The sequence below is a fragment of the Phyllobates terribilis genome, unplaced genomic scaffold (assembly GCF_046119375.1).
Source record: "Phyllobates terribilis strain yellow unplaced genomic scaffold, ASM4611937v1 Scaffold_11__3_contigs__length_659146591, whole genome shotgun sequence".
NCBI classification, from domain to species: domain Eukaryota; kingdom Metazoa; phylum Chordata; class Amphibia; order Anura; family Dendrobatidae; genus Phyllobates; species Phyllobates terribilis.
This window is the reverse complement of record NW_027362771.1, coordinates 183,801,046-183,828,698: the sequence shown is the minus strand read 5'-3', so window position 1 is coordinate 183,828,698 and position 27,653 is coordinate 183,801,046. Positions and strand designations below refer to the sequence as shown.

At 40.1% G+C, this 27,653-nt stretch overlaps 1 protein-coding gene across 4 annotated transcripts in view; it reads right to left on the bottom strand.

Annotated features, from left to right (window-relative positions):
• Positions 1–27,653, bottom strand: part of USP15 (ubiquitin specific peptidase 15) — a 103,857-nt gene that overhangs the window by 49,235 nt on the left and 26,969 nt on the right. For 3 of the 4 annotated variants that reach the window (XM_073651867.1, XM_073651868.1, XM_073651869.1), the window contains 6 exons: positions 23,073–23,199; positions 17,613–17,758; positions 16,624–16,682; positions 3,774–3,918; positions 2,728–2,901; positions 77–235 (listed from right to left, as the gene is read on the bottom strand). In XM_073651867.1, the coding sequence (XP_073507968.1) occupies positions 77–235; positions 2,728–2,901; positions 3,774–3,918; positions 16,624–16,682; positions 17,613–17,758; positions 23,073–23,199 (810 nt within the window). Of the gene's footprint in view, positions 1–76; positions 236–2,727; positions 2,902–3,773; positions 3,919–14,606; positions 14,694–16,623; positions 16,683–17,612; positions 17,759–23,072; positions 23,200–27,653 lie in introns of all 4 variants that reach the window. The other variant, XM_073651870.1, reaches the window with a different exon arrangement.

Here is a 27,653-nt window from a genome sequence, read left to right as displayed (position 1 = left end):
TCTGCACTGATGCACTGCAGAGTAGGCTGTCAATCCATGTTACAGCACTTAGTGATGGAATCCATGAGACAAATACCTTGTCTGGCCTCCCATCTGCATCCTTGAGTTGGATATAAGGCTTCTTTCGAATTCGATTTAAGTCTTCGTGTAAGCCATCTAATAAGAAAGCGAGTAGTTCTTGGCAATCTTGCTGCTGATAACCAGAGAATTGAGGTGCAAATCGGCCTACCTGAGTCTGCAAGATGGAAAAGAATTATTTCTGCTACCGGTAAGAGAGGAGAATACATGTGACTACACTTACAGCCCATTAACAGACTAGTGGAAGCAGTTTGTATGGTGTCTAAACTGGCAGAAAATCTGTAGAGCAGATAATGATCAAGCTTTAATGTTAAAAGGTAACTGTACTTTTCAGAAATAGTTATCCTGAGTGTACATGAGGAATAAACACTACTTCTGACTATTATATGTCTTGTTTCCTGCATTTTAATTGGTTTTCCACTCTGCGTGCACACACTCTAATTTGCAGTCCACTGTGAGCTGGATAGAGAAGACTATCTGCAATGACCTGTTCCATACACAGCACAGCACACAGAGAAGGACTCCTGCTCTTCATTCAGGTTTAGAAAACAAGCTGCAACAGCATGGAGAAAATTATACAGCAGTACTAAACTGTCTGGATGTTAATCATGGGTCAGGTAAAAGACTTGTAAGAAAGCTCAACATGATCTTTCCTTGACTCCCACTGCCTGTTTCCTCTCCCTGCTCCTCCTGGGCTGTGTCATATAACTTTCTAGGGAGCTGGAATTCGGTCTTGTCTGAAGATGGATTTGAGCTGTATTTTTCAGAGTGGATGCCAAGGTCAGGAGAGAGCGGTATAAGTGTCTGATAAGTGGGGAAGAAGTTTTTTTTTCTCTTACAAGATACATTAGAAAGGAATTATTATAGATATAACAATTGCCAAGCTAACTGACCACACACTAAGTTGTTAAAGAAACTGTCATCGGGTTCTTGCTCTCCCATCTAGGAGCTGCTAAGAGCTGCTTGATGTAGGGGCAGAGACCCAGATTCCAGCAATGTATCACTTACTGGGCTGCATGCTGTGTTTTTTTTTTTTAAATAAAATCACTCAACTACGGCAGTTATTGGAATGCTTTGCCTTCTATAACCCCAGCCACAGCACTGATCGGCAGCTCTCTGTATACAATGTACATGGGCAGAAAACTACCAATATGTGATAGGTTATATAGAGTTCATGAATATGATTGACTACATGGTAACAGGTTTACTAGTGCTCTAGTGATAAAATCTTAGTTTATTCAGCAGAATATAATGAAAACTACTCTAAGTAGCACAGTAAGTGACACATTGATGGAATCAGGGTCACAGCCTTTTCATCATGCTGCTCTCAAGTTAGGTGGCAAAAACCGGATGACAGATTCCCTTTAATATGGTATGCTGTAGCTGCAACGTACACCCCTGACAAAGCTTGATATGAAACACAAGTGGAGTGCATTTTCTTGATAGGCAAAGTCGGTCTGAAGCCACTGTGCATTACTACAGCTATCTGATACCACTCCTTATTCTTTATTCTCTTTTCTGAATATTTACTCTGGCTAAATAGCACTGGCTATCAGGCTGTGTGCCTACGATGCGGATTTAATGCGTTTAAGCGGCGCCATTTCAGCCGCAAAAGCGCATGTTAAGTTGTCTGCCACGTTTCCCAATGATTATCATTGCGGAAAAATCCGCAGCACAACCATTTCTTGTGCATAATCGCGGCGAAATCACCGCAACTGACTTGCACTGAACCGCATATGGTATCCGGGTCTGGAGAAGAGGAGACTCTCCTTCAGACTCGGGTACCATTAGTGAAAAAAAAGAATAAAACGTAAAAAAAAAAAAAAACCCACATTATACTTACCTCTCCGGCGGCCCCCGGTCTCCACCTCTGGTAGCGTGCTCTGTCCTCCGAGTCCCACGGTGTTCTGAAAGGACCTGCAGTGACGTCATTTAGTCATATGATGTTCACGCGACTGATGACGTCAGCTGACTAAATTACGTCAGGGCAGGTCCTTGCTGAACACAGTTTTTTTTTTTTTTTTTTTTTTTTTTTACTATTGATGCTGCATTTAAAGCAGCATAAGTTGGTCACACAATATAAATCCATGCCGGTTGCATGGATTTATATTGTGTGACCAACTTGTCAAGCACTTTCCAAGTGATGCTCAAAATCGCTTGGAAAATCGCTTGCAAAAAACGCATGCAGAAATGCATGCAAAAACACTTAAAAAAATGCTTATCCAGGGCACAAAAAACGCATGTAAAATCGGCATGCGTTTTTTTCTGCCAAGGACATACAGAAATGCTCATGAAATTTCTGCTTCATTTCTGCATCGTGGTCACATAGGCGATGAAGGTATGAGTGAGACAGACTATCTGTCCTCAATGTTGAGACTACATTAAATATACCTAGTTTGTTTTATATTTTGGGAGCGTGGTACCATTGTGCGCCAATTTGATGCATTTATGAATTTGGCGTAAACTCTGCAAGGGCAAAAATAAATAAAAAAAGAAAAAAAAACACCCCATAAAAAACGCGAATGATGAATCAACGTGAAAGTGTATTAGCAGCCACAGTATGTAAAGAGCATAAGTGCGCAAGTCTGCCTCTAATACTGCATCTGTATCGCAATAGCCATTTATATATGGTATTTAATAGAAACAAACCTTGAATGCTCTGGGAGTTACGTAGCTGTATTTCCCTGACCACATTTGCTTGATGAGCTCTGCATAAGACTTGGCGATTTCTCCTCTCATTCCTAAAGGGTTGTCCAAATTCAACTCTTCTTGATACTTATCATTAAGGAAGTACTCTGTTAGTGGTGGGGTATTGCTCAAACACTGGGAAAAAAGGGACACGATGCTGTAAATTCAAAGAGCTCAGGGATACATTTATTATTACAAGAGGATGGCTCCTGAACACAACTCCCTGTTTAAATTGAATCTGACATGCCAATCAGGTCATCGCCATTGGACTGAGTACTCTAACCCAGACTTTCAGCTTCTAGTGAAGGTGGTTCTAAGGGGTAACATTTCTCCTTGCGGAGAGTGACAAGCCAAGCCTGGCATGTCAGAGTGAGGAGAATTATACGCCATGCATGCGCCTCTTGGAAATTAAACATGCAGATTGTCTTTTCAAAGAGGAAGATGACTTGATCTCTAGTGCCATCTATTGGAAGCAGCAATCCTACAAGTCATTATTGACTCTTTAACAAGCCTTACGATATGACTTAGGATAAAAGTCAAACCAGAATCTCAATTTGCAGGCACGGTGTTTCGGGGTGTTGCCCCTCATCTGTGCACAGCATGAGAACTGATTTGGCTAGGTGAGAGGCTCTGGACTGGGGTCTAATGGGTAAAGTTTCTCCTTATAGAGAGTGATAAGCCAAGCCTGGCATGTCAGAGTGCGGAGACTTATAAGTCATGCATGCTGTTATGGGAAATTAAATATGCAAATTACTGATACGGTGTCAAACTGTACCGAGCAAATTCTTGTACCCACACATCAACCACAAGGGCAATTTAAACCTTTTACCGATACCCTGGGATCTTTCTCATCACCACTTCCACTTCTTTGCAGCTCATAACATTTCATTAGCCCAATTCATAGATAGTGGATGTGCCTGAATATCTGAAATTCATCTGAAAATGCTTTTCCCAGCTAGGCACAAGTAATATTATCCAACATTAGGATGAAATGAACCATATTTTACCTGAATTGCAGAATTCATAAAACAAGTGTTCCCCAGGTTACTTAGGCCACAAAGTCCTGGCTGCTCATTGTGTCTTCCCGGCTCAGAGTATTCATAGTTCTTGTAGGCAGCATATGAAGGCAGGCAATAGTTAGAATTTTTCACACTGGAAAAAGAAGAAAAAAAAATGCAGTGCTAAATGCAAATGGAATTAGGTCGATCGGAATCCTAATTAATTCTCCTAAAACATTTTTTATACCCAGAAATTGTGTGTGTGTAGGTTCACAGCTCACTCTTTTTTCTATAGGTATATTCCAATTTTAAACATTTAATATTAAAATATATCCTGCAGCATCTGAGGATTGCACATCCAAAGCAATGCCCTGTGTTTGGTGTTCTTATTTGCACAGTTTTACTATTTAATATTGGCTATTTAATTACAGACGATACAGCGAAATTCCCAGGACTGCTGATGCATCGCAAAGCCAATGCAATAAGAAAAACACTACGGTATTTATAGGACAGTGGGATCTAAGGTTTACAAGCCCAAAACCGAAAAGACCAATGAAGGATGCGGAAATGTGTTCCAGTTAGGTAATCTATACAGCTATGCCCCAGCGGGGAAACTTTCCAGAGTGCACAACTTCCCTTAATCAGAACGTCAAGGACAGAAAATTCTAAAATACGTTTTACATTATGATGAAGCATTAAATATTCAGAGACAGAAAAATACACTGCATAAAATAAAAGCAGAAAAGAGTGAGATAGAAAGACTCATTGCAAAAAAAGGAAGAATAATCCAAAAATATTCTTCAACTATATAAATAGTAAGAGACTCAAAAATGATAGTGTTGGCCCCCTCAAAATTAGTCTGGGGAAATGGAAGAGAATGAGGGAAAGTACAATTAAACGCGGCCTTCTCTATAGTTTTTTTTTTTACACAGTAAAATAACATAACAAATGACATTATACAGGATACTATAAATTAACCATTACATGTCACCTGCTTAAAGGGAATCGGTCAGTAAGATCAAGCCCCCAAATGGCATAGATGGGCATGCTTGAAATGTAAATCCATGGACACCATTAGATTTCTTATCTATTGCTGCATTCCCGGGAAATCAGCACTTTAATTCACAAGCAAGTGAGGCATGAAGTGCTCTGGGTGTGACAGAGCACTTCCCGAGCCTCTGCCTCCCAAAGGTTGTTTCCCCGCCTATCACCAGCCGCATTAGTTTCATAGATAATCCACTGTCTGTGTAAGGTCAAGTGGAAGGCAAAAATGAATGTCTCATTTGAACATGATTTCCCGGAATACAGCAATAGAGAGAAGATATAGAATATGTCAAAGGGTTACACTCCTAAAGACCTACATGGTCATTAATGTATGTGGTTTCGGGAGGAAAGGGGGGTTGATCTGACAAACTCTCTTTAACCCACCAGGAAGTACCGAACTGCCTCAAAAACACTAAAGCAGACACAACTGGGCCTGGATGGCATACACCCCCAAGTACTGCAGGGATTAACCCCTTAAGCCCCGGAGCATTTTCCGTTTTTGCATTTTCGTTTTTGCTCCCCTTGTTCCCAGAGCCATAGCGTTTTTATTTTTTGGTCAATATGGCCATGTGAGGGCTTATTTTTTGCGGGACGAGTTGTACTTTTCAACGCCATTACTAGTTTTACCATATCCTGTACGGGAAAACGGGAAAAAAATTCCAAGTGCGGTAAAATTACAAAAAAAGTGCAATACCACAGTTGTTTTTTATTTATTTTTTTTTACCACGTTCACTGAATGCTAAAACTGACCTGCCCTTCTTATTTTACAGGTAATTACGAGTTCATAGACACCAAACATGTATAGGTTCTTTTATATTTAAGTGGTGAAAAAAAATTCCAAAATTTGGTAAAAAAAAATAAATAAAAAAATAGTGCCATTTTCTAAGACCCGTAGCGTCTCCATTTTTCGTGATCTGGGGCTGGTTGATGGCTTATTTTTTGCACACCGGGCTGACATTTTTATTGATAACATTTGGGGTAGATCCGATGTTTTGATCGCCCGTTATTGCAATTTTGCGGCGACCAAAAAACGTAATTCTGGCGTTTAGAATTTTTTTTCTCGTTACGCCGTTTACCGATCGGATTAATTCTTTTTTTATATTGATAGATCGGGCGATTCTGAACGCGGCGATACCAAATATGTGTATGTGGGGTTTATTTTTTATTATTTTATTTTGAATGGGGCAAAAGGGGGGCGATTTAAACTTTTATATTTTTTTTTAATATTTTTAAAAACTTTTTTTTTTTTTTTACTTTTTGCATGCTTCTATAGTCTCCATAGGAGACTAGAAGCAGCAACTGTCCGATCGCCTCTGCTACATACAGGGGACGAGCAGGTCCCCTGCATGCAGCAGAAATGGTCCTGTGCTATGAGCGCCGACCACTAGGTGGCGCTCATAGCGACAAGATCATGACAACCACAGGCGTCTGCTGCAGACCCTGGGTTGTCATGCCCACCCATCGGCGACCCGCGATCACGTGACGGGGTCGCCGGTGGGCGGGGCTTATGACGCGCTACCCGGAAGCGCGCGTTAAATGCCGCTGTCGGAGATTGACAGCGACATTTAACATGTTAACAGCCGCGGGTGGATCGCGATTCCACCCGCGGCTGTTGCGGGCACATGTCAGCTGTAAGAATCAGCTGACATGTGCTCGGTTCAGTGCGGGCTCACCGCCGGAGCACTCACTGAACGGGCGGTACGCAAATATGCGTACTAATACGTCCCCGGTAATTAAAGGGGTTTCCCAAGAACAAAAGTTCATTTCAATCAATAGATCTTGGAATAATAATAATTTCCACAACTGGATGTGTTTAAATAAAATGTCCCTGTGCTGAGATAATCTAATCCCCTGCTGTCCTGCCTGTATACTCTCTTGCCTCCTCCCCTGCCCAGGAGCTGTGGTATGATCAGACCATGTTCCTGCATGGTAAGATATAGCTATTACACAGGGGAACATTAATAAGATTATATCAGCACAGGAACATTTTATTTAAACACATTCAATTGTGGAAGTTATTATTCCAAGATCTATTGATTAAAATGAACTTTTGTTCGTGGGAAAACCCCTTTCAGTACAGTGATAGACAGACCATTATTCCTAATACTCAAGGATTACATAGCAGCAGGGTCTGTACCACAGGACTGGCGCATAGCAAATGTGACAATGTTCAAAAAAGGGGTCAAACCCTGTAAACTATAGACCGGTAAGTTTTTCTTACACTATGGACGAAACCTTTGAGATTGTCCTAAGAAGCTACTTTATAGTATCTCAATAAGAATAACCTTATGACCCAGCATCAACATGGGTTTATGATTGATCGATCCGGTCAAACTACGGTAATCTGATCAGCTTCCATGAGGAGGCAAGTTCTAGACTGGACTAGGGTAATGCTGTGGATGTGGTCTAACTGGGCTTTTCAAAGGTGTTTCATACCGTGCCAGATAAGGCTATAGGACTAGGGATGACAGCTTATTTGGAAAAAAGATCCAAAGCTTAGTTACTCTTTAAGTTGCTTATATAAAACGGCCTTTGGAATGTAGGTGTTTATTGAAAATTTCCTCCAAGACACCGTAGCAGACAGTACAAGTTTTTTTTGGGTTCGTTTAAAGACACCACTGATTTTTCTAAGGAAATACATTTAAAAGACAATGAGGAAGATTGTTATAACAGAAAAAAAGGAGGCAATTTCCTCCAAATCTTTTAAAGTGGCGCACAGGGCATAATATGTTTGACAAATATCACTAGGCATGTTGAAGCACCACTCCAGGATGTCTTTTTTTTATTGCAGCGCTAGAGTGGTGTTACTAAACCAAGTTCCCTGCCCCTAGTGTTATACTTACCAGCCGCCATCTTCATCTGTTATCGGTGCAGCTCATGTCTGTCGCCAGCAGTTTGTGACCTGCCGGATGGCTCCAGTATTTGTTGGGTGATCCGGAAATCACCACTCAATGTAAGCCTATAGGAAGCAGAACGAAGCTCTCATAGACTTACACTGAGATCTTGTGACAGTTACCTCTGACTTACGGTCAGTCAGAACTTGCGGTCTCAAGATGGCGGAGTGGGACTGGAGTGGCGTCGGTAAGAGGCGAAGATGGCGGCTGGTAAGGAGGATACTTAATGTAGTAGAACCACTCCAGTACTAAAAAAAACAAAAACCACTGGAGTGATGCTTTACAAATCTCTGTGTTATGCCACCCCATGATTCCCTTTAGCACTAATTTGAGTTTCCTTTCCTCGGTCCCTATACATTTATGCAGCTATTTTCTATGTAATTCTGGCATATTTATTTTACTTAGAAAAACGATTGTTCCTAAGCATGAATTATCATGAACTTAAAGGAGTTGTCCAGGCATATAATATTAAAGACCTAAACTTAGGACAATCAATATTAGATTGGTGGGGGTCCGAGACCCACCGGCCAGCTGCTGGAGACAACAGCAGATCAGCTTCTGTTCCCTGAAATTCTTCTTTTGTATGCATTAACAGTACATGTAATACAAAATCATTTGATAAACTTAAGAATTGAGGAAACACTGAACATAAAAATACCAAGATGCTTAATGTAGAACTAGGAAGATTTCAGTCTACAGGGAGATGCTCAGAGAAAAAAAAAAAATGCTGAACGTGCGCATTCTCAGCTTGTCTGGAAGAAAAATGCAAATCCATCGTCTTTACCAAGGAAGTAAAATGACATTTTTTTCATGTCCATTAAAATATAAATTACCCATTACACCCCGCTTCTGGCACAGTCTCAGGTTCAATAATGAGACTTCTAATAACTCATTTATGATGCCATGGCCACAAGCAACAAACTATTAGCACAAAGGTATTTTAACCCGGAGCCAATTATGTACTTAATGACCAAGTCAAATTTTACAATTCTGACCACTGTCACTTTATGAGGTAATTACTCTGGAACGCTTCAACGGATCCCCCTGATTCTGAGAATGTTTTTCGTGACATATTGTACTTCATGATTGTGGTAAAATCTCTTCGATATCACTTGCGTTTATTTGTGAAAAAAAAAAAAAAAGAAATTTGACAATTTTGAAAATTTTGCAATTTTCAAACTTTGAATTTTCATGCCCTTAAATCAGAGAGATATGTCACACAAAATAGTTAATAAATAACATTTCCCACATGTCTACTTTACATTAACACAATTTTGGAACCCAATTTTTTTTGGTTAGGAAGTTATAAGGGTTAAAAGTTGACCAGCGATTTCTCATTTTTCCAACAAAATTTACAAAACCATTTTTTTAGGGACCACATCACATTTGAAGTGACTGAGGGGTCTACATGACAGAATATACCCAAAAGTGACACCATTCTAAAAACTGCACCCCTCAAGGTGCTCAAAACCACATTCAAGAAGTCTATTAACCCTTCACATGCTTCACAGGAACTGAAGCAACGTGGAAGGAAAAAAATGAACATTTAACTTTTTTTCCCACACAAATTTTACTTCAGGCCCCAAATTTTTAATTTTCTCAAGGGTAACTGAGAAAATGGGCCAAAAAATTTGTTGTGTAATTTCTCCTGAGCACGCCGACACCCCATATGTGGGGGTAGACCACTGTTTGGGCGCACGGCAGGGCTCGGAAGAGAAGGAGCACCATTTCACTTTTTTAATGCAAAATTTGCTTGAATAATTAGCGGACACTATGTCGCGTTTGGAGAGCCCCTGATGTGCCTAAACAGTGGAAATCCCCCACAAGTGACACCATTTTGGAAACTAAACCCCTCAGGGAACTTATCTAGATGTGTGGTGAGCACCTTGAACCGCCAGGTACTTCACAGAAGTTTATAACATTGAGCCATAAAAATAGAATTTTCAAATTTTTCCCACAAAAATGTTTTTTTTCAGCCTCCAGTTTTGCATTTTCATAAGGGTAACAGGAGAAACTGCACCATGCATTTTATTGTGCAATTTCTCCTGAGTAAGCAGATACCCCGTATGTGGGGGAAAACCACTGTTTGGGCGCACGACAGGGCTCGCAAGGGAAGGAGCACCATTATACTTTTTAAATGTAAAATTTGCTTGAATAATTAGTGGATGACATGTCGCGTTTGGAGAGCCCCTGATGTGCCTAAACAGTGGAAACCCCACACAAGTGACCCCATTTTGGTAACTACACCCTTCAAGGATTTTATCAATGGGTATAGTGAACATTTTGAACCCAGAGGTACGACACAGAATTTGATAACATTAGGTAATCATATTGAATAAGTTGTCATTAGTCTTGAGCGCAAGTGCTCGCTACTTGAGTTTGCATCAGATACTCAGCTATGCACCAAGTATCACGGGTGCTCGAGTCCCCGCTCCGTATGTTTCACAGCTGTTAGACACCCGAAAAAAACCCAAAAAACCCACATACGGGGATCGCTCGTGTATGGCAGGCAATCCCAGCGTGTTTTTTTTTTTTGCTGTATAACAACCGCGAAACATGCAGGGCGAAGACTCGAGCATGACATTTGAGCACCCGCGATACTCGGTGCATACCCGAGCACCCGATGCAAACTCAAGTAGCGAGCACTTGCACTCAACACTAGTTGCCATCATTTTTTCTTTACTTTTGAAAAAATCCCAACCCCAACACAACTGTAACAAAACCCTAACCGAAACCCTGGGCTAACCCTAACCAAACATGTATTTTTTTTTATTTTATAATTTTTATTTACCTAAGGGGGGGGGGGGGGACAAAAGGGAGTTTGATTTATTTATTTTTTTATTTTGATCACTGTGATACGGTTTATCACAGTGATCAAAATGAACCACTGGCGCCCACCATTTTTTTTCTGCGGCAAGATGCCGGAGAGCCGGGGGAAGATCCGGGGGGGTGATCAGAGGACGGCGGAGGTACCGGAGGGCTAGGGGGCTTAATTTCTCTCTCCTCTGACATGTACAGTGGGGGAAATAAATATTTGATCCCTTGCTGTTTTTGTAAGTTTGCCCACTGACAAAGACATGAACAGTCTATAATTTTAAGGGTATGTTAATTTTAACATTGAGAGATAGAATATCCCCCCCCCCAAAAAAAAAACAAGAAAAATCACATTGTATAAATTAGATAAATTTATTTGCATTTTGCAGTGAGAAGTAAGTATTTGATCCTCTACAAACCAAAATGAATTCTGGCTCCTACAGACTAGTTAGACGCTCCTAATCAACTCGTTACCTGCATTAAAGACAGCTGACTTACATAGTTACCTATATAAAAGGCTCCTGTCCACAGACTCAATTAATCAGTCAGACTCTAACCTCTACAACAAGACCAAAGCGCTTTCTAAGGATGTCAGGGACAAGATCATAGACCTGCACAAAGCTGGAATGGGCTACAAAACCATAAGTAAGACCCTGGGTGAGAAGGAGACAACTGTTGGTGCAATAGTAAGAAAATGGAAGAAATACAAAATGACTATCAATCGACATCGATCTGGGGCATCATACAAAATCTCACCTCGAGGGGTATCCTTGATCATGAGGAAGGTTAGAGATCAGCCTAAAATTACACAGGGGGGAACTTGTTAATGATCTCCAGGCAGCTGGGACCACAATCACCAAGAAAATCATTGGTAACACATTACGCCTTAAAGGCTTAAAATCCTGCAGTGCCCGCAAGGTCCCCCTGCTCAAAAAGGCACATGTGTAGGCTCGTCTAAAGTTTGCCAATGAACACCTGGATGATTCTGTGAGTTATTGGGAAAAGGTGCTGTGGTCAGATGAGACAAAAATTGAGCTCTTTGGCATTAACTCAATTCGCCATGTTTGGAGGAAGAAGAAGGATGAGTACAACTCTAAGAACATCGCCCCGACCGTGAAGCATGGTGGGGGAAACATTATACTTTGGGGGTGGTTTTCTGCAAATGGGACATGACGACTGAACCGTACTGAAGGGAAGATGGATGGGGTCACGTATCGCGAGATTTTGGCCAACAACCTCCTTTCCTCAGTAACAGCATTAAAGATGGGTCGTTGCTGGGTCTTCCAGCAAGACAATGACCCAAAACATACAGCCAAGGCAACAAAAGGAGTGGCTCAAAAAGAAGCACAGTAAGGTCATGGAGTGGCCTAGCCAGTCTCCAGACCTTAATCCCATAGAAAACTTATGGAGGAAGTTGAAGCTCCAAGTTGTCAAGCGATAGCCACAAAATCTTAATGATTTAGAGATGATCTGCAAAGAGGAGTGGACCAAAATTCCTCCTGACATGTGCGCAACCCTCATCATCAACTACAAAACACATCTGGCTGCTGTGCTTGCCAACAAGGGTTTTGCCACTAAGTATTAAGTGTTGTTTGCCAGAGGGATCAAATACTTATTTCTCACTGCAAAATGAAATAAATTTATCTAAATTTATACAATGAGTGATTTTCTTGATTTTTTTTGGATATTCTATCTCTCAATGTTAAAATTAACCTAACTTTAAAATTATAGACTGTTCATGTCTTTGTCAGTGCGCAAACTTACAAAAACAGCAAGGGATCAAATATTTATTTCCCCCACTTTATATTATGTCAGAGAGAGAGAAATGATTGTAAACTGCGGGCACACTTTTTTTTTTGTGATCGCCGTTATTCGGTGAATAATGGAGATCACATGACAGGGGACCGTAAAAACCAGCCCTGATCATATTCTCCAGGGTCTCAGCTACCCTCGGTAGCTGAGACCCCGAGACTTTTCCGGCTCTGGGGGGCGCTACAGCCTTATTCCTCAGCACCGTGAAAATGCGTAGCTGAGGAATAAGTACCCTTAACGGCCACCATGAAAATGCGTTACGGCGGTTGTTAAGAGGTTAAAGAGGAACCTTTGGACACTGAAAAGATGGACAAGTATGTATAAAATACACATGATGTAGAGATCGGTGTATACAGCTATACAGAAAAGTAGATTACTGAAGGAATAATCTGCAGGGTTACAAAGTCTGCTCTGAATGACATCAAAATGCAAGTTGTAACATGCTTTAAAATAAGGAGCACAGGCAACAAAACCAATAGACATGCTGGTACAAATCACGAAATTTTCAATACTTTAGGAAAAAAAAAAAATCATCAACAGTACACATGCAGATTCTTGGTATTTTCAAATTTTCAAAGGAAAATTAGACAGGAATTTACATCTTTTCACTCATTGGAGAACTAAACTATTTTTAAAGGGAAGTGTCTCAAAAGCATGCAACTTAGTATATGTGGAGATTGGTTTCCTTTGCATCTTAAATAAGTAACATTTACAAAAGTTAGAGGGACCATAAAAAGTTATGTTTTATTCCAAATACATTGGCCAAGTTAAAAGATTTCAACAAATTTGGCCGTTTTATCTTCCCTACATTTCCAATAAGTAACCTTCCTGCTTACATCTGCCTGTGCAATAGTAAAATAGTTTTTACCTGACAGATGTGCACCAGAATTCAGCTGCTCTTGAAGTATCTGAATAGGTCTTTATTTTTAGTCTAATTAGGGCTTCTGTGCAGTGGAAAATATATTTTATTATTATATTAAAGGGTGGGGTCATGCACTCAGCTTTATAAATGTAGGTTTAAAATCCAAAGACAAGTATGGATTCACAAAAAGGAGTCTCAGTCTTTCCTTTAATAGTGTCCTTTGGGATACCATTTGATACTGGATTTGGATAAAAAAAATTGCATCAAAATTCTTAAAGGGGTTTTCCGGGCCGAAATGAAAAGTCTGCAGTCACTCTAGTTGACTAAAAACTGTTGAATCTTGACAGTAATTCAATTCCCCATGCGGATGGGCAGTCACATTCACAGGACTGTATGTATGCCATTTGCATACATGCAGTCACACACCGACTAGACTTCTGCACTTTTCAGTGTGCTAGTGAATAAGTCTAGTCGGCATGTAACAAATGATATACATACGGCCATGTGAATGCCCACCCGCACTGTCACAGTTCAGCAGTCAAACAGTGTGACTACAGAGTTTTAATTTCAGCCTGGAAAACCCCTTCAACAAAGTAACTCAACAGACAGGGGTTGTCCAGCTAGAAAGTACAACTTACTAATATACTTTTATTACCAAACCTCCACCGATGTCCAGCAGTCAGCACCTTTACTGGGTCCCAGCAGCTTGATTTCCACATTTGCTTCAATAAGGGCTAAAAGTTACTGCCCCTCTATCTCAGTGACGTGTATAAAGGGGGCCCCAACTACACTGGGCCAGCCCACTTAAAAAACGTCAGACAGAAAGAGGGGTGGGAAAGCTCTTTGCCATAACGAATGCAGAAGAGGAGATTCATTGACTTCAAGACAAAGGGGAAATTTAGATGAAACTCTTAGTAAATTGTTGTCTTGTTAATTTAGCTGGAGAACCCCTTTAAACAGTGCTATGACCCAATTGGCACATTTGTCTTTTGATTTTAACCAGTGGAGCTGCTTTGGAACGATGGAGGACATGGGCGGACGATTTAACCTCACCGTTGACTATATAAGACCACCTCTTTAACAAAAGGTAGAGCTTCACTTTAAAAGAAATATTGGGAGATTAATTTCAATAAGATAAGGTCACTTTTTATAGGAAAACTTTGATCCATTTATTACCTGTGTTATATGTAAAAATTAAGGACACACATGCAGATAAATTCATAACAATAATCATGCAATGCATTAGAGATAGCAAAGACTTAGATTGTGCAACAAAAAACCTAGACACCTAGTTGAAAAAGTAGACTTGCAGTAACGGGAGCTTGGGACAAGTCGTGATTTATTGGAAAGGAAAAGAGCAAACCCACTCAATGGAGGACAATGGGCTAAACACACACTCCAGGACACACAGCTTACTTTCTGTTGCTGAAGGTGCTATAATTATTTGACAGAGATGGAGCAGATATCTTTGGTAATGCTGAACATTGTGAGGTACCTGCAGACCTTCAAAACATGGAGACAGTGAGGAGCAATGGTGGATTATGACAGTCAGGAAGTAAAAATCGTGACACACAGACAGACACACAAATATTTGTTTGGGATTCTAGATAAAGACTGTGATGGGATAATAAGACGCTAAACTAGGAAAGTCCTAACAAAGAACATACTATAGAGTAGGGGAGTATGATACGCATGTGTGTAAATATTATATATGATACACATTTAAGTTTGTGGGTGTAACGTGGAAAAGTTCACGGCGCATGAATACTCAGCTCTGAAGAAGGAAAGGATGTTTATTTACAGCTCGCTACCCAAGTGACCAAACACTATTTTGTTCTGGTTACCGGACTTCTATGGAAATAGATATACCAAATCTGTTTAATGTTGAAATTTTTTTTTAAAGTTTTTAAAACTTTTTTTACTTTGTTAGTACTCTTAAGTGACTTGAACCTGCAATTATCCGATCACATCTATCCCAGCGTTCCAGTATATTGGGAAAATAACAGTCTCCTATTAACCCAACAAGCTGATCCTCATAGGAGCAATTTCATAGCAGGCATGGTACACTTCAGCAAACCCCTGGCCTCCACAGCAACTCATCAATGTCCTGCAACAGCATCGGAGGGTGCCAAAGGGCAAACTGAATGGCGCACCCTCGGGCTGCATGATATAAATGTCGCTGTCAGCAGCATTTAAAGAGTTAACAGCAGAGATCAGCTCCACTAGCTGCTGTTAAGAGGTAGATGACAATTTAAATTATATTCTGAACTTTGTCTTTAATATGTTGGAAGTTTTAGCTTTACCGCTTTTAAATTCTGAATAATTTGTGTCACCATTTTCTGAGATCTGGCACTTTTTTTCATTGAATGATGGAGCTAAGGGGAAACCTTTTTTCATTTGACCCATTATTAACTAATGACAAAATAATTTACGGATTTCTTTCAAAAGTAATATCCCTCCTGTTAAAGTCCATAATATATTAATGTCTCCTATATTAAATTGTCAGGTGAATTTATGTATACCAGTAGATCAGGTTGAACAATTTGGGAAGGTGACCTGACCTGTAAATAATATTCAAAGCAAGTGTGGTAAAAAAAATAAAATAATCAATCAAATCTGAATTTCTTAAAGAGATTGTCCCCTTTCAGATGGTTATGTTTTAACAAAATGCAGCCGGCGCCAAACAGCACTGTATTCACCTTCCCCAGGTCCACTAGTAAGTCTCCGCTGCTGCTCCCGGTATCTGGTATGGGCTGCGGCACTGATGTCACGTTGACAGCAGCCAATCAGTGAGTTCAGCGGCTCTGCCGGTGTAGACTGAATGCCCCCTTCAGAGCCACGGAGCTCACTGATTGGCTGGTGCGCTGTCAACGGGACATCCGTGCCACGGCGTTAAGACACGCAGGTGGACTCAGGGAAGGCGAGGTTTATGTTTTAAACAAACTGCAGCCGGGTTAGCCCCCCTTTAAAGGAAATGCACTATCTACATTTTTCTTCATAATAATCAAAACCAGGCAGTAGAATATATTCCCTTTTCTTTTGATTATAGATCTATTATTTTCTGCACATGGGTCACCTCTACTCAGCTTCTGTTAAAAGTATTTTGGGATATGTTTTACAACAGCCAAGTGAGCCCTACAGAGCAATAGACAGGGATTGCAAGATTTTAGGATTTTTTTTTATATACATAACATATGAGAATTAAAAAAAATTAACATTTAAACAAAAAAATGTAAGTTTCGGACTACTTTATTTTCGGAGGATACAATCACTTTAAATAGCTAAGACTATAAAACAGCTCCGTTCATTTAACAGTCAGTCTCCAATGTGAATCCCCTGTTGCTTTTCATTTAAAAAAGTTATTTTTATTCTACATATACCCAGTTAAACCTATTTAATGAAATTATAAAACAGAAAAAAAAAAGCAACTTACTTCGGCATTGAACCTCTTGGCCACTGACCATCTTGGTTTCTCTGTTCAATTACCAGCATCTGTGCAAAAAAATAAAACAGAAATAAATCTTAAAAGCATGTTCCCTAAAGTGGCTGCTGCACTCAACAGCAGGATTACATGATGGCCACTCAAACAAATGGCAGTCTTTTTAGGGACTAGACAGCAGTGGTGGACGGTTTCCTTGGCAACGAGCTGTAATCAAAAGTATTGATATCATTAGAATGGCTGAAAATGATAAACAGTAAATTGCAAAACTGCTTGTTTTTACAAGTGCTATCTGAAAATACCCCTCTATGAAGATAGGAATATCCCTTTAAAAAAGGTTTAATTTTTAAACAACCCTTTGAATTGAAAAACTATCCACTCTAGATCAGTCCCTACTTTTTATTTTGCAATGTGAAAACAGGGTAACAGAAAACTCCTTTAAGGTTAGTCAAGGTTATTTTGCCATTTTATTGTTGGAGGATTATCAGAGTATTTTAAGGCAAACCCCTTCAGAAATCATAACTACCCACTAATATAAGGGCTTGTTCACACATTGTGCTTTTTTGATGCAAAAAACTGCAGCATTTTACAGTGCCAGCAAAGTGAATAAGATTTCTAAAATCTCATGCTGCTTATTTTTTTTTTCCTTGCAAATTTGATGCAATTTCTCAAACCTGCAGCATGTCCATCCTTTCAACGTTTTTCACCCAAATAAACAAGGAAAAATAACACATCGAAAGAGGGACGCAAAAATGCACGTATTTTACACAGCGTTTATCCTGTCAACACTGGTTTTGGCAACGGAAAAATCTGCTGCAAATACTCAATGTGTGCACACAGCCTAAAAGTGTGAATCTTTATTCATTCAAACGACTGACGTTTACTGTGACATATAGATCTCATAAGATGATAGAATTCAGAATGCCTTTAATTACCAGAAAACTACCGTAGATATCAGAATACATGGCAGGTCAGTACTCTACCTGTCCTTGGTACAAGCCAGCATCCTGTATGGTGCTCTCGGGTTTATTTAGAGGTTCAAACGTATTGCTCATATATTTGTTCCACAGTCTGGTCTCTTTTTCATCTGGAATAGTGAAGATTTTTCTCATCTCCTTTTCAATCATATCTGAATGTAGTAATAAAATCATTTCGATAAGGATTAGCTGTAAGACGCCATTCACAATGATATTAATAGGTTCATGCTGATCAATGATACATATAGCTGTATGAATGAGCATTTACAAATATCTATGCTAGCTTAGCATGTTTAGACCTAATATGTCTAAGAATGTATTTCTCCTTTACCCCAAATAATAGAAAATTGAGAAAAACCTATGTCGACAGCAAATATGAAAACAAGTAAAATTATTTGATCTTTAGTTAATAACCTATAGATAAATCACAGGATAAAACTTCCAGAGTGTAACAAAAAAAAACAAACAAACAAATGTTGTATTACTTAAAAAAATAAGTAAAAAACACTGCACATAGATGTCCATAAATTAAGTTTTACAAAATAATGAGAAATAACAGTGAAAAAGTATTGAATACACAAAGAAAGATAGGTGCAAAAAGCCATGGAAAGTCGAGATGAAATCCATCAGTAATTAGAAAGTAATCCTACCACTTAGTGAAAAATAATATCAGCTGGTTCAACTGATGGCCTATAAAAAGGGGTCTCATTACCAAGGTGCCACACAAGAAAGATATCATGGAGGGTAAAACCAGTGAGAGGTCTAAAGACCTTCACAACCTTATTGTTGCAAAACATACTGATGGCATTGGCTACATAAGAATTTCTAAACTACTGAAGGATCGATCCAGTGAGCACTGTTGGGCAAAATCTGGAAGTGAAAGGAACATATCACCATTAAAAGGCCATGACCAGGTGCTTCCCACAAGATTTCAGACAGAGCAGTGAAAAGAATTATCAGAAGAGTTGCCCAAGAACCAAGGATCACCTGTGGAGAGCTAGAGAAAGACCTGGAATCGGAAGGTACAATTGCTTCAAAGAAAACTAAGTAATGCACTCAACCTGTATGCACGCTCACCATTCAAGACACCACTGCTGAACAAAAAGCATGTTCAAGCACTTTTAAAGTTTGCTCAACAACATTTAGACAAGCCTGTGAAATACTGTGACAATACATTCTGCTCAGATGAGACCAAAATTGAACTATTTGGATTCCATAATACACACCATGTTTGGAGGCCAAAGGCACCACACCAACAGTGAAATTTGGAGGTAGAAACATGATGTAGGGCTGTTTTTTAACATGCGGCACTGGCAAACTTCATATAGTTGAAAAAACGATGAATGGACAAATGTACTATTGTTGCTAAAAATCTGCTGCCATCTATCAGGATGATGAAGACGAAACAAGGGTGGACATTTCAGCAAGACAATGATCCAAACACACATCCAAGGAAACTCACAATTGGTTTTGGAGAACGAAAATAGAGCTGCTAGAATGACCCAGTCAATCACCTGGCTTAAATCCAGTAGAAAATTTATGGACGGAACTAAAGCTCAGAGTTCATAGAAGGAGCCCACAGAACCTTCAGGATTTGAAGAGTGTTTATGTGGAAGAATGGTCCAAAAACCACACCTGAGCAATGCATGTGACTAGTTTCTCCATAAAGAAGGCGTCTTGAAGCTGTGATCACCAACAAAGGCTTTTGTACGAAGCATTAAATACATTTCAGTAAGCGCGTTCAATACTTTCTCATTATTACACATAACTTAATTTATGGACATCTATGGTTCAATTTCTTCGCCTGTGTGGATTGGATGGGTTGTCACCTGGCAGTACAAAATGGTACTAAAGAAAATAACGAGTTGTCTTTAAAGCCCTCCTAACAACATCCACAGAAACATAAAATTGTAATTAGTAGAGTTTGTGAAAGACGATTCGTAGGACCTGACCCATTGGCAATGTTCACGTCCTTCCTGACGGCATCAGTGGCCTTACATTTGGTTAGCCGTTCTTGCGTCACATGTGCAACAAGGATTTCTCACCAGGCCAGGTAATCAAAAGAAGAGCCACGGATATGTTTGGATTATGAGAAGCACTTTTTAGGAAGAAAAAAATCTTGCTAAAAAATAAATGCATGTCTTAGGCTGTGTGCCCACGATGCGTTTAAGTGTTTCCGCAGTGGCAACGCTTAAAAAACGCTTGGTAGAAGGTCTGCCATGTTCCCCAATGATAATCTGCTTGTGCTGTGCACATGCTGCGGGAATTTCCGCTGCGGATTATCATTGCGGAAAAAAACGCAGCACTACCAATTATTTTGCTTAAGCGCGGCGTTTTTGCCGCCATTGAATCGCTTAATATCCGCATGACTACATGTGCACATGCGGATATTAGGCGATTCAATGTGCGGATGGTACCCGGGTCTGGAGAATAGGAGACTCTCCTCCAGACCGGGTACCATAGTACCTGTAAAAAAAAAAAAGAATAAAATAAAAAAATATACATTATACACTGCTCAAAAAAATAAAGGGAACACTCAAATAACACATCCTAGATCTGAATGAATGAAATATTCTCATTGAATACTTTGTTCTGTACAAAGTTGAATGTGCTGACAACAAAATCACACAAAAATCATCAATGGAAATCAAATTTATTAACCAATGGAGGCCTGGATTTGGAGTCACCCCCAAAATTAAAGTGGAAAAACACACTACAGGCTGATCCAACTTTGATGTAATGTCCTTAAAACAAGTCAAAATGAGGCTCAATATTGTGTGTGGCCTCCACGTGCCTGTATGACCTCCATACAACGCCTGGACATGCTCCTGATGAGGTTGCGGATGGTGGGATCTCCTCCCAGACCTGGACTAAAGCATCCGCCAACTCCTGGACAGTCTGTGGTGCAACGTGACGTTGGTGGATGGGACGAGACATGATGTCCCAAATGTGCTCAATCGGATTCAGGTCTGGGGAACTGGCGGGCCAGTCCATAGCTTCAATGCCTTCATCTTGCAGGAACTGCTGACACACTCCAGCCACATGAGGTCTGGCACTGTCCTGCATTAGGAGGAACCCGGGGCCAACCGCACCAGAATATGGTCTCACAAGGTGTCCGAGGATCTCATCTCGGTACCTAATGGCAGTCAGGCTACCTCTGGCGAGCACATGGAGGGCTGTGCGGCCCTCCAAAGAAATGCCACCCCACACCATTACTGACCCACTGCCAAACCGGTCATGCTGAAGGATGTTGCAGGCAGCAGATCGCTCTCCACGGCGTCTCCAGACTCTGTCACATGAAAGCAGGTTCACACTGAGCACGTCTGTGAAGAGCACAGGGCGCCATTGGGGACTTTGTCAATCCTGGTGTTCTGTGGCAAATGCCAAGCGTCCTGCACGGTGTTGGGCTGTGAGCACAACTCCCATCTGTGGATGTCGGGCCCTCATACCACCCTCATGGAATCTGTTTCTTACCGTTTGTGCAGACACATGCACATTTGTGGCCTGCTGGAGGTCATTTTGCAGGGCTCTGGCAGTGCTCCTCCTGTTCCTCCTTGCACAAAGGCAGAGGTAGCAGTCCTGCTGCTGGGTTGTTGCCCTCTCCACGTCTCCTGATATACTGGCCTGTCTCCTGGTAGCGCCTCCAGCCTCTGGACACTACACTGACAGACACAGCAAACCTTCTTGCCACAGCTCGCATTGATGTGCCATACTGGATGAGCTGCACTACCTGAGCAACTTCTGTGGGTTGTAGAGTCCGTCTCATGCTACCACGAGTGTGAAAGCACAACCAACATTCAAAAGTGACCAAAATATCAACCAGAACGCATTGGTACTGAGATGTGGTCTGTGGTCCCCACCTGCAGAAACATTCCTTTATTGAGTGTGCTTGATAATTGCCAATAATTTCCATCTATTGTCTATTCCATTTGCACAACAGCATGTGAAATTGATTGTCAATCAGTGTTGCTTCCTAAGTGGACAGCTTGATTTCACAGAAGTTTGATTCACTTGGAGTTATATTCTGTTGTTTAAGTGTTCCCTTTATTTTTTTTTTAGCAGTGTACTTACCTTCTGATGACCCCCGGTCTCCTTAGCGATGCATCCTGGCTCCCTGGCAGCTAGCGATGGTCTAAAAGGACCTTCCATGACGTCATTTAGTCATGTCGGCAGTCGCGTGACCTGTCACATGACTAAATGACGTCATGGAAGGTCCTTTTAGACCATCGCGAGCTATCGGGGAGACCGGAGAAGGAGACCGGGGGCCATCGGAAGGTGAGTATAATGTTTTTTTTATTTTTTAACATTTTTATTCTTTTTTTTAACTTACTTGGTCACACAATATAAAATCCACGCCGGTTGCATGGATTTATATAGTGTGACCAAGTTGTCAAGCACTTTTCCAAGTGACGCTAAAATAGCTTGGAAACTGCTTGACAACCAACATGCGAAATTGCATGTGCAAAACGCGTGACAAACTCTTGTCCCTGGCTGAAAAAAAATGCTCAGGAAAAATCCGGAGCATTTCTGCATCGTGGGCACATAGCCTTATAGTCAGGCGGCAGCTTCCAATGATTGAGGAGAACGCTAACACAATGTCATGTCCTTCCCGATCACGGAGATCTATGCAGTGGCACAGCTCTCTTTCCTCCAGTCAGACAATGATCAGTCCGAATGGTGCATGGCAGGAAAAGAAACTACCAGATCCTGTGCATCATTAAAGCTGCACAGATACTGCAGCCCTGAGTAACTGAAGGACCATTCAGTGATCAACCACATGCCTGGAAGGAATTTCATAATGTAGCAGTGCAGCAGAGGTGTGTGTTTAAGAGCATAGATGTAGCAGAGCTGTGCGTGTGTATATGCAGTAGTGTTGTGTACATACGTGTGTTGCATAGAGTGTACATAATGTGCATTCTGTAACAGGGCTGTGGAGTCGGTAAGCCAAACCTCAGACTCCTCAATTTCCATGACTCCGACTCCAACTCCGACTCCCTCATACAGGGCTCATGTTTAAGTGATAAATTTACTGCAGCACAGATTCATCTCCGCTAAAAGTCTAGACCCTTAGATCAGGAATAGGACAGACATTTATAGGACATTTCATAACTTTCCCAAATTCTTATGAACAAATATTCCCCACAAACTGCATTGAACTACTGTACCCAATTTATTATATATTTTAGGAATCGGAGTTGGTCCATTTTATACCGACTCCACAGTCCTGTTCTGTAACGCTATGTGAGACTGATAGAAACACAAACAGATCTATCATCTCCCTAGTGTATTAAATTAGTGATATTGACCCTTCTACGTCTTTACACCCCCAGAGAAGTTTTAAATTAGTAAATGTTTTTTTCTCCATTTTCTGCTGTCTAAACCTGGGGTGCATCTAATCGTACGAAAAATATAGTAACTCGTTCAATTAAATTGCCGTCAAGCAAATAAGAAAAAAAAAAGGCATACCTATAGTGTCAGCTTTACTAAATCTTCTTGTTACCACGTTGTTCATATTCCCATTCTCACACAGCTTTAATTCAGTTAGGTAAACTTCGACTTTACAGTGCTTTACAAACATACCCTGTTCAACAACCTGGAAATGGAAACCCACAGTAAAGGTCAGTATAGTATGTAGCAGATACAAGAGGAACTCGACAGGAAATTAATGTTTTATAACATTTACAAATCAAGTTTTTTTCACTACATCTTTATATTAAAAATTGGCTAATTGGGGTACTTATAAAAAAAATAAATAAAAAAATATGTGTATAAGGTATGTGGGAAACTGTAGTGTAAAATCTCATAGATTCAGGTTAAGAAGGTTAAACCAAGTGGCTTAAAAGGGTTGTCCGGCCTTAGGGTACAAGTCTGAGGTCACATTGTGAGTGCGCACTGTGAGGATTCTCCTGTGCCAGGAGGAAGCGAGCACGCACGCGCTTGCAAGCATGTGATTTGCATACATGAGGTCACATGATAACTAGAGGTGTGCGGCCTCGTTCAATACAAGTGAATTGAGTGAGGCTGGACAAGTCTAGTTGGAATGTGGCTGAAGTATGGAAATTGCATACTTGTGGTAACATATCTTCCTGCTCCTGCTCATAGATTATCATTACAGCACTGCGTGCTGTGCATGACAAGTCTTCAGACTCAGAGCGACTGCAGACTTGTACCCCTAAGGTCGGAAAACCCCTTTTAAACTGGCTGTAGCCAGATTGCACCACTGTTCAGTCAAAAGGATGATATACGTTTTCATGACTCCATATATACAGTATCCGGGGGTGTCATTATGTATATTTAATGAATGAGCACATTCATGATTGGATAGAAAACATAATAAATCATGACACGCTATATTAACCCCACCTATGATGTTATTTTTATTAATAAAGTTATTTTTGAGGCTTGTAAATGATCAAGTGACAGGTGATATCTACTCCGCTTTAGGACGGCTGTGAAAATAGCGGATTTAGTCACCCCATTGGCTTCTTTTGTCCTTATTATAATGTTACATTTCGCTCAGGAGAAGAAATTAAAAATTAATTAGGCAATATTATTAATTTTGGCCTGGACCTCATCCACCACCGAGGCCTCGATATCAGCACAATCTTGGTGGCAATTCCCTGGTAGAAAGAAAGCCTGAGAAAATCTGCTGTAACACAGTACAGGAACATCAGCAAAAAGACTACATTCAGCAATAAGTTGGTCTGTGGACTTTCACCAAGTGTCAACCAGCAGGCCATAACTAATTACTATTAGGGAGGAACAACAAAGCAATGGTTGGTCCAATTTGTAAAAGTGATCATCAACAGTGTTTTTTCAGCAGAGATCAGAGATTTTAAAAGGGTAGGCCTACAAAAAAACTAAAAAATAAATAAAATCTGATTTCTTATGCAAAACTATCAATGCCTCCCCTTTCTTCTGTGTTTCCTGGAGCTCCATTTCTAGACTAGAGTGTTCCTATATTGGCGCATATCCAATGATATGTATGAAGGGGGCCGGCCGATTGTTCATTTCAATAGCGGAGTCAGCCATTTTGTCTATGCATCTGCAATGACGGAGAAGATGGTGGCTTAGCTACTGAAACACGGAGCAATGCAATGAATAAAAAATGAATGATTTAAAAAAAAAATAAAAAATTATACAGTGAAGGAAATATTTGATCCCTTGCTGTTTTTGTAAGTTTGCCCACTGAAAAAGACATGAACAGTCTATAATTGTAAGGGTTGGTTAATTTTAACATTGAGAGATTGATTTTCTTGATTTTTTTGGGATATTCTCTCATTGTATAAAATTAGATAAATTTATTTGCATTTTGCAGTGAGAAATAAGTATTTGATCCTCTACAAACCATTATGAGCTCTGGCTCCTACAGACCAGTTAGACGCTCCGAATCAACTCGTTACCTGCATTAAAGACAGCTGACTTACATAGTCACCTATATAAAAGACTCCTGTCCACAGACTCAATTAATCAGTCAGACTCTAACCTCTACAACATGGGTAAGACCAAAGAGCTTTCTAAGGATACCAGGGACAAGATCATAGACCTACACAAAGCTGGAAAGGGCTACAAAACCATAAGTAAGACACTGGGTGAGAAGGAGACAACTGTTGGTGCAATAGTAAGAAAATGGAAGAAATACAAAATGATTGTCAATCGACATCGATCTGGAGCACCATGCAAAGTCTCACCTCGTGGGGTATCCTTGAAAACCTTTGGTAACACATTAAGCCTTAAAGGTTTAAAATCCTGCAGTGCCCGCAAGGTCCCCCTGCTCAAGAAGGCACATGTGCAGGCCCGTCTAAAGTTTGCCAATGAACACCTGGATGATTCTGTGAGTTATTGGGAGAAGATGCTGTCGTCAGATGAGACAAAAATTGACCTCTTTGGCATTAACTCAACTTGCCGTATTTGGAGGAAGAGAAATGCTGCCTATGACCCAAAGAACACCGTCCCCACTGTCAAGCATGAAGGTGGAAACATTATGTTTTGGGGGTGTTTCTCTGCTAAGCATACAGGACTACTTCATCGCATCAGTGGGAGAACGGATGGAGCCATGTACCGTAAAATCTTGAGTGACAACCTCCTTCCCTCCACCAGGACATTAAAAATGGGTCGTGGCTGGGTCTTCCAGCAAGACAATGACCTAAAACATACAGCCAAGGCAACAAAGGAGTGGCTCATAAAGAAGCACATTAAGGTCATGGAGTGGCCTAGCCAGTCTCCAGACCTTAATCCCATAGAAAACTTATGGAGGGAGTTGAAGCTCCAAGTTGCCAAGCGACAGTCTCAAAATCTGAATGATGTAGAGATGATCTGCAAAGAGGAGTGGACCAAAATTCCTCCTGACATGTGCGCAACCCTCATCATCAACTACAAAAAACATCTGACTGCTGTGCTTGCTAACAAAGGTTTTGCCACCAAGTATTAAGCGTTTGCCAGAGGAATGAAATACTTATTTCTCACTGCAAAATGCCAATACATTTACATAAATGTATACAATGAGTGATCTTAATTTATATATATCTATATCTATGTAATATGTATATATACACATACATCTTTATTTTTGTGGACAAACTCTTTATCTCAGCATTTTCTTTATCATTTAAAATATTTAATAGAAGATCCATGTGTGCCCAAGACCGATCTCTGTTGCACTTTCACATATCATGAATATTTTAGTACTATACCATATTAAAATGTAAACATTAGAGCGGAGATGAGGACTAGATCACCAAGAGCAGCTCCATTACAACTGCTTCATTGGCAATGGACTCCACCTCGCACATAACTGATTTACCTTTTGATATAAAATGTATTATGTGTTCAGGATATAAAAACATCACAATAATGCAGCAGATGTGTGGCTTTGTGTTAATGTATTATTCTGGCAGTAAACACACACATTAATCTTGCAGACATAGAAAAGAAATGCATTAAGATTTTGAGACTTGGACCATGTTCACCATTTATAATAAGAAGTAATAACCAGTATCTGGTTTGTGGTGCAGCATGACTCGGACATTGGCTGCATTATGACAGTCATGAATGCCTAACTCTGAAATACTGCTGCATTTTGTCTTTGGGAACCATTAGGGCTTGTTCACACGTCAAGTTTTTGCAGTGTTTTTTTTTTCAGGACACAAAAAAAATGCCGCGTTTTACAGTCCAAGCATAAAGAACAGAATTTCCAAAATGTCATCCACATGCTGCGTTTTTTATTCCTTGCAATTTTAAATCAATATCATATTGTCAAAGCTGCAGAATGCCAGTTCTTTAAGCTTTTTTCTTTTCACCATTCAAATTAAAAATTAACCCCTTCACCTCCTTGGGTTTTTCCATTTTTGCGATTTAGTTTTCTACTCCCCTTCTTCCCAGAGACAGAACTTTTTTATTTTTTGGTTAATATGGCCATGTGAGGGCTTGTTTGTTGCAGGACAAGTTGTACTTTTGAACGACACCATTGATTTTACCACATAGTGTACTGGAAAACAGGAAAAAAAATCCAAGTGCAGTGAATTAACAAAGAAAAGTGCAATTCCACAATTTTTTTTTTTAAATCATGTTCATTAAATGCTAAAACTGACCTTCCATTATGATTCCATAGATACCAAACGTGTATAGGCTTTTTTTTTTTTTTTAAAAGTGGTGAAAGAAAAAAATCATAAGTTTGCGAAAAAAAAAAGTAGTCTTTTTAAGAGATCCGTAGCGTCTCCATTTTTCGGGATCTGGGGCCGGGTCAGGGCTTTTTTGCGCACCGAGCTGAAGTTATTGATACAATTTTGGGGTAGATACGATGTTTTGTTATTGCAAAGTTGAAGCAACCAAAAGACGTAATTCTGGGGTTCTGACTTTTTCTCTCGTTACGCCATTTACTGATCTGATTAATTATTTTTATATATTGATAAATCAGGCGATTCTGAATGAGGGTGACACCAAATATATGTACCGTATACTTGTTTTGTTTTTTTGTTTGTTTTATTTTGAATGGGGCCCCAATTTAAACTTATATATTTTTAAAAACATTTTTTTTTTTTTTTTTTT